The 7154-nt window shown below is 47.4% G+C and overlaps 1 protein-coding gene across 2 annotated transcripts; it reads left to right on the forward strand.

The window, feature by feature from the left end:
* Positions 1 to 592: 592 nt before the first annotated feature.
* LOC120838847 lies at positions 593 to 5808 on the forward strand. 2 transcript variants are annotated; one of them, XM_040208943.2, is made up of 2 exons: positions 593 to 840; positions 5124 to 5808. In XM_040208943.2, the coding sequence occupies exons 1-2, from the start codon at positions 687 to 689 to the stop codon at positions 5534 to 5536; spliced, it is 567 nt and encodes a 188-aa protein (XP_040064877.2). In that variant the 5' UTR covers positions 593 to 686; the 3' UTR covers positions 5537 to 5808. The 2 variants fall into 2 exon arrangements, 1 of the variants encoding a protein (XP_040064877.2); XR_006078042.1 differs by lacking the exon at positions 593 to 840 and adding an exon at positions 1499 to 1722.
* The last annotated feature ends 1346 nt before the right edge of the window (positions 5809 to 7154 follow it).

Here is a 7154-nt window from a genome sequence, read left to right on the forward strand (position 1 = left end):
AAAAACGTCGTCAATGCTGAGCTCGGGAATTGATAAGTATGCGTTTTCCTGGTCTGGCAGTGTGCAAGTTCGAGACGTATTTCCCGTGGAATCAAAAACACTAGAAAAGAAATCTGCAAACGCTTGACAGACGTCGCTCGGACTGCTGATATGTTCCGAACCGTTAGATAGTGTTATCTTCTGTGCCGTTTTCTTTTTATTCGAGAAGTTCCTGGTATACTTCCAAAGACTTTGCGGATTTTGCTTTAGGCTTTATTCAACACTTTGAGTGTGGCTTCGGAGGTCACGACGATAAAGACGCTTCGCTAAAGCTCGCTCCGATTTGAACTTTTCGTAGCAGAACAGATTATTAGTCAGCTTGTAATGTCTGTGATAACGTAGCTTTTTCCTCATTGTATGTTTCAATTTTTCCTCATTGTATGTATCATTGGAAGCTGTGCATCGTCGAACGGTGAAATGTACTTTTTAATCGTACGCCAGTGTTATCTCTACGCCATCGTTATCTCTTCCGTTCTGTTCCGCACCCGAAGTATCGGGCTGCTTATATAAGCGCGTGGCAGATAATAAATGGCTGTTCACAACCTACCATGTCTTGGTTGTCGTACCTCGTAATAGCGGCGACGAGAACCAGTCAACGCAGGTGAAAGCTGTCGCGCTCATGGCGTGCCAGGTGCTCCAGTTTGACGATGAAAGGACAAGTGGGCCTCCTACACCATCTGGATTGCAGCTTACTCCGAGGGGAACGCCATAACCGACGATGCCAAAAAAATAGCTCTTCTTGTATCCGGCCTGAGGTCAAGGACAATCGAAGTGCTGAATGGGCGCTGTGCACCAAGGAAGGTGAGCGAATTAACCTACAAGGAAGTCGTGACAACTTTGGAAGATATTTATGCGCTACCACCCAACGAAATTGCCAAAAGCTTTAGGCTCTACCGTCGAGTTCAGAAAGGAGTCGGCGCAAGAATTTATAGTACAGCTGCGACCACTGGCTGACAAATGCAATTTTAGAACGATGCTAGACCGAATGATTTGGAACAGAATTGTGTGCGGCATACGAGATACGGACGTGCAGAAACTGCTGCTGGCAGAGCTGAAGCTCACATTGGAAGATACCGAAAGCATTGTGCGGGCCGCGGAAACAGGAGCGCTAGATATTAAGGAAATAAAACAATCCGAGTCTGCGGAAAGCCCAGAATTGAACGAACTTACAGAAAATGGACGGAAATTCAAGTCCGGGAAAATGGAGAGACGTTCACGACGGCAGACAAACTCGTGAGAAAGATGCGGAAGTTCCACACACGCTACAGAAGCCTGCGGCTTCTTAAACTCGAAGTGTTTCCAGTGTGGCCGTAAAGGTCATGCAGCCGGGATGTGCCGTTCCGAGAGCAAAAAGCCGTTCCGTCGGCAAGAAACTTTTGTTCCGAGGGAAAAAAAAGCGAAGGCATGTGCGATACACGGCAACGAGCCCAGCAGCGATGATAGCGAAATGTCTCAGCAGTTGCTAACTTTGAAATCACCTTCTGCCACCGAACACAAGCTGGTTGCACCTGTCTGCAGGAAGTTTTGCTGACGCGGTGTCGACATCGTCATGGAGGTGGACGCTGGTTCCCCAGTCTGCGTGATCTCAAGAGACGTGTTCGAAAAACACCGCCACAAGTGGCCAAGGACGGAGCGTTCAGGTCTGAAGTTATTCATGCTACCTGGGGAAGTTGCCTATGGGAGGTAAGCTGACGCTCGAAATTCGGTACTGTGGTCAAGTAGTAACTTCTACACTGACGATCGTGGACTGGGGGGGGGCAAGTCTCTTTGGACGCGACTTGATATAAAAGCTCAACTGTCTGGGGACGCCAGTTTTAAAATTAACTGGTACAAACAAAACTACGCAGAACCAGGAGCTAGAGAAACTACTCTCCGAGCACGAGGGGTTGTTCAGCGATGGACTAGGGTTCCTAGAAGGGCCTCCAGCACATCTTTATGTAAAGGAAGGTACCGTAACCAAGTTTTCCAAGGCCAGGTCCCTTCCATACGCGATGCGTGGCAAGGTATCTATCGAATTGGACAGGGTACTTGAAAGCGGGGTTATCTCGCCTGTTCCCCATGCTGAGTGGGCGACGCCAGTCGTACCGGTGCTAAAAAAAGACGCGTCGATACAACTTTGGAGAGATCTTAAAGTAACCGTAAATCCAGCCTGCAGCACCAAACAGTATCCACTACCATAATCGACGACCTGTTCGCGTCACTGAACGGGGGTGAAAGATACAGCACTCTAGACCTACGAGATGCATACAACCAGGGATGGGCAGTATTTCAAATACAAGTATTTTAAATGCGTGTTTCAAATGCTTTGTGTATTTTGCATTTGTATTTAATTACAAATTGGGTAATGTATTTGACGTGTGTATTTAAATACTAAAACGGGGGTATTTCAAATACAATTCTAATTAAATACAACTTTGTGGGCGAAAATACATCCCTCAAATTTATTGTCACTGTCCAGAGCAGGAAGAAAACCACGTTCTGCACCGAATGCAGTGTCCCTCAATCAAGCACAAGCGTTTAGTGACTTTGGGATTACGGCGCCAGTCCAGGGCAAGAATAGTGACGAAATCGACGTTAACAGGCAGACTGGCTAAATAAGCGCCTGTGACAACTTGTGATGCTTTCCAGTCTGATTTCCATTCATATTTTTGCCTGGAACATTCAAAAAGCGGGTCGTCCAGATTTTCGTAACTGGTACGAGTTGCAACAATAAAAAAATCTTTAGCTTGTGCTGCGCGTCTTGGTCGTAGCGGTTCTTTGTTGGCCTATACTTAAATGTAATCGACAAAAAAGCTGCTTGAAGCTCTGTACTTTTTTCACCTATTACGTCCAGCTGATAATTTTTTTTGTGATTATATTTCTATTATGTTACTAGAGCCTCGCACACTAACTCTCGAGTGTACGATGCAAAATTAAAATGAGATACCCAGAAACCCGTTGCAGGTGCCCTAAAGTCGCTGACGCAAATTTTGAGGAATGTATTTGGAAAAGAATTTGGAGGAGACCAAATACATTTGGTTGTATTTGTATCTTGTACTTAAATGCCTTTTTGGAATTGTAATTAGATTTGTAATTAAATACATTTTTGACGAATTATTTTGTATTTGTATTTCGATACATATTTGCATGTATTTTGCCCATCCCTGCATACAACCAAGTGCCCCTAGACGAAGAATCAAAAAGGTTGACCGTAATCAACACCGATCGCGGCCTGTTTTCCTAAAACTGGATCCCAGTTGGTATTGCACCGGCTCCCGCCATCTTTCAGCGTAAAATGGAGACCCTGCTCCGAAGAATAGAAGGCGCCAAAGCATATCTCGATGACGTCATTATCTCAGAGAGAAAGAATGACAGTGGAAACCGTCTCAAAAAGTGCTTCAGCGTTTCAAGGGAAACGGAGTCAATCTGCACAAAAGGAAATGCAACTTCTGGCAGGACGAAGTGTGCTATCTTGGACACCGTATCGACAGAGATGGCCTCTAACCTACCGAAAAGAACATGAAGGCCATAATGGAATCAAGGGGCCCAACCTGCATAAGCGAACGGCGTCTTTTTTATCGAGCTGCTTTCATAATACTGCAAGTTTTTACCAAATAGGACTACCCTCTTGGCACCGTTGTACGTGCTTGAAGAATATAAGCTGGGTGGTGGAACGAAACAAAGGATTATGCGTTCAAGAGGACTAAGCAAGCACTATGAACAGCATACGTGCTCACACATTTTGACCCGTCTGAAGAGCTGCGCCTAAAATGGGATGCATCGCCTTATGGTACTGGGGTGGTGCTGTCTCACCGTTTAGGAAACGTAGGCAGACCAATAGGATTCAGGTCCCGAACACTTTCAAATGCAGAAATAAATTATTCGCAACTAAAACGGGAAACACTAGCCCTGGTCTCCGGGGTGACGAAGTTCAAAGACTATTTGTAAGGACGAGCGTTTACTTTCGTAACTGATCACAAGCCAATGGTAGGAGTACTGAGAGGACATAGACCAACACCTGTAAGGCCAGCGGCCAGAATTCAGCGTCAGGCGCTGATGTTAGGCGCATGTCAATACAAGATTGAGTATAAGCCGAGCCCCGAGAACCAGAATGCCGACGCCATTAGCCGCCTTCCAGTAAACATTCTCGAGGAAGAGACGAAAGAGTTGCCAGAGTTGGTGCTTTCGCTGAACTAACTCGATAAGACCGTTCTCTCCGCGACAAAACTGCAAGCACTGGCTTCTTCGGACCAGCTTCTGCTCAAGGAGAAAGCCTATGTGTTGGAAGGGTGCCCAAGGCAACTAGATGACAAAGATCCACGGATGCAACCCTACTTTTACAGGAAACTGGGGCTGACCGTGGCCAGGACTTGCTTTACTGGGGACATCGAGTCGTCGTACCCCAGGCTGCTCAAGGACCGATACTCCAAATGCTACACGAAACCCATCAAGGATCCTCGTGAATGAAGGCGGTCGCACGGACGCTGTTCTGGTGGCCGAGCCTCGATGGGGAAGATACAACAGCTTTCCCGCCATCGCAGTTCGTGTATACAGGCACAGCCAATGCCTTCTGTCAAGTCTCCTGTAAAGTGGCCGAACAATGGCGAGAAATGTTCACGGGTGCACCTAGACTATGCAGGGCCAATAGGGGAAGCCATGATACTGGTCGCTGTGGACTCTCACTCCAAATGGATAGAAGCTGTTGCCATGAGAATTTCCACCGCAAATTTTACAATATCGGCTGTGCGAGAAATGTTCAGCCAATTCGGAATTCCGAGCATCGTCGTGACAGACAACGGAACCCAATTTATGGCAAAATCGGTTTCGCGCTTTCTCTCTGAGAATAACGTAGAACATCTGCGCACAGCGCCATACCATCCCCAGTCCAATGGCCTAGCAGAAAGAGCAGTCAGAACGATCAAAGACGGCCTGAAAAGGTCAAGGAAGGCACCTTATTAAAGCGTCTAGTAAAGATACTAATTGCATACCGACGAACTCCCCTACCAGTTGGCACTTCGCCGTCACAGAGACTTCTGGGCTACCAGATAAGATCCCGTATGGATACCTGCGTACCACCCCCTGTCATTTCATCCACGCCTTTGCAGGAATCCGGATGCAAGCTGTCGGCCGGAGATCCCGTGTGGGCACGAAACTTTGGGGAAGGCGAGCGGTGTTACCGGGAATCGTAGCTACAACGACTGGGGCCCGGATGGTGTCGGTGGACACGCCGCTGGGAGAAATATGGTGTCACACGGACCAGATCCGTTCAAGGGAGCTGCCAGCACACCAAGCACCAGAGACAACCCAAGAAACGGCACCCGCTGTTCGTAAAGATGCGGCTGAGGGTCCAACACCTGAGCAGCCAGCCGCGGGTATCACGCAACATCAAGAGTGGTGCAGATCTACCAGAGAAAGAAAACCAGTAGTGCGGTATTCCCCCTACGGGAAGAAATGCTGTATCATCGGAAGCTGTGCATCGTCAAACGATGACATACTTTGTGATCATAGTCCAGTTTAGTTATCATCGTTATCTCTTCCGTTCTGTTCCGCACCCGAAGTATCGGGCTGTTTATATAAGCGCGTGGCAGATAATAAATGCTGTTCACAGCCTACCATGTCTTGGCTGTCGAACGTCGTAAAATGTGTAATATTCTGCTCGCCTGTTGATAGAGTTTATATACAATATTGCGTTAATCTATTTACATAGCGGCAGCAAAGGTTTGTCAGAGCATTTGGTATTTTGTATTGGTACCGCAGACATGGTGTATTGTCTAAGCAAGGTGGAATAAAAAAGAGACGAGGAGACACCCTTGTTTCCTTCACCACCTTTACTTCCACCTTGGTATTTCCCGCCAGCCTCTGCAAGGCGAATATTTAATTCCGGGGTACGTTGATCGGTTTCTGCCCTTAGGCGCAGCATTTTCCTCTCCGCAGCCCTTTCGTCTCATTAGCGCGCTCGCTCCTGATTGACTTAAGCCCTAAACTCCGCTCCTTCGAGTCCCGGCTGACTACCCACGGCTATAAGTTCTCACACCTACATTCCAAATTTTTAAAGCCGTTGCAATAGCGGAAAAGTCAGGCGGAAGATGTCATCCTATCGTGGACGCCAGTAAATTGTCACGATGTTCTTTCATTCTAACATATGACAGACAAGGCTTCAGCCAGCGTTTTCCGTTTTTAGTTATTTTAATTATATTTACAAACAAAAATCATTTGCTAATGGATAAGAAGAAAAGAATAAAAAACATGTTCCCTTCACAACATAGGTGACACCTGTCCCAGGACGCGAGGCCGGTAAAAGGTTCGCCTCTCGCCTGGTTCTGGTCGTCCGAGTCTGAGAGGGGGGCCAGGGCTTACTTTTGTCGGCCGGTTGTCCCGTGCAAGGGCTGGCTGGTAGAGGTACCAAGGAAAGATACGTTGCGGGAGGAGGACCTACGCCTTAGCCCCAGACAGTCCTTTCCTCGGGCAACGCAGCTTGTCGGGCACATCACGCCAAGCTCTTTCCAAAAAACACACATTGACGCCTCGTCTTGCTCTTCTCTTTCGTTTCGTCCTTCTGCCTCTTGATCTTCTTCCAGCTCCCTCGATAAAGAAAAAGAGGGATGGCGAAGGAAGGAAACGAGCTGCAAAAAGCGGTAAACAGCGAAAGCAGCCTTAGCCAGCTGATGCCGCTGGCGTTTTCCAAGGGCCATGCTAACGCATTCCCTACGGATACATCAATGGATCTTCCTTTAATATTTATTTTCCGGATACCTTACTTGCAGGTCAGAATTGAAACACAAAGAAGCTTCAAACCGTCGTGCGACGAGGTCGACTTCAATACTACACGATTTTACCGCGGGTACAGATCTCACCACATCTTTCTGCATGAATGATAGAAGCAGATGCCATTCTCGCAGAGAAACAGCAAATGAGCGATATGCATTCGAAATCACACAGATCGAGTAAAGGTTCAATAAAGCTAGGCCTAATTTGACCGATGAAATATCCGAACCCAGTGAAAATTCACACACAGACACACACACACACACACACACACACACACGGACAGACGGACGGACAGACAGACAGACAGAGACAGACAGACAGACAGACAGACAGACAGAGGCAGACGGACAGAAAAAGAGAGCACACCA

Source organism: Ixodes scapularis, unplaced genomic scaffold (genome assembly GCF_016920785.2).
Source record: "Ixodes scapularis isolate PalLabHiFi unplaced genomic scaffold, ASM1692078v2 PGA_scaffold2__306_contigs__length_199485367, whole genome shotgun sequence".
NCBI classification, from domain to species: Eukaryota; Metazoa; Arthropoda; class Arachnida; order Ixodida; family Ixodidae; genus Ixodes; species Ixodes scapularis.

Coding starts and splice junctions, on each gene's coding strand:
- LOC120838847 (XM_040208943.2), top strand. CDS start 687: ATGAAAGGACAAGTGGGCCTCCTACACCATCTGGATTGCAGCTTACTC. Junction 841..5,123: donor GGCGCTGTGCACCAAGGAAG/GTGAGCGAATTA, acceptor ACGCCTTTGCAG/GAATCCGGATGCAAGCTGTC.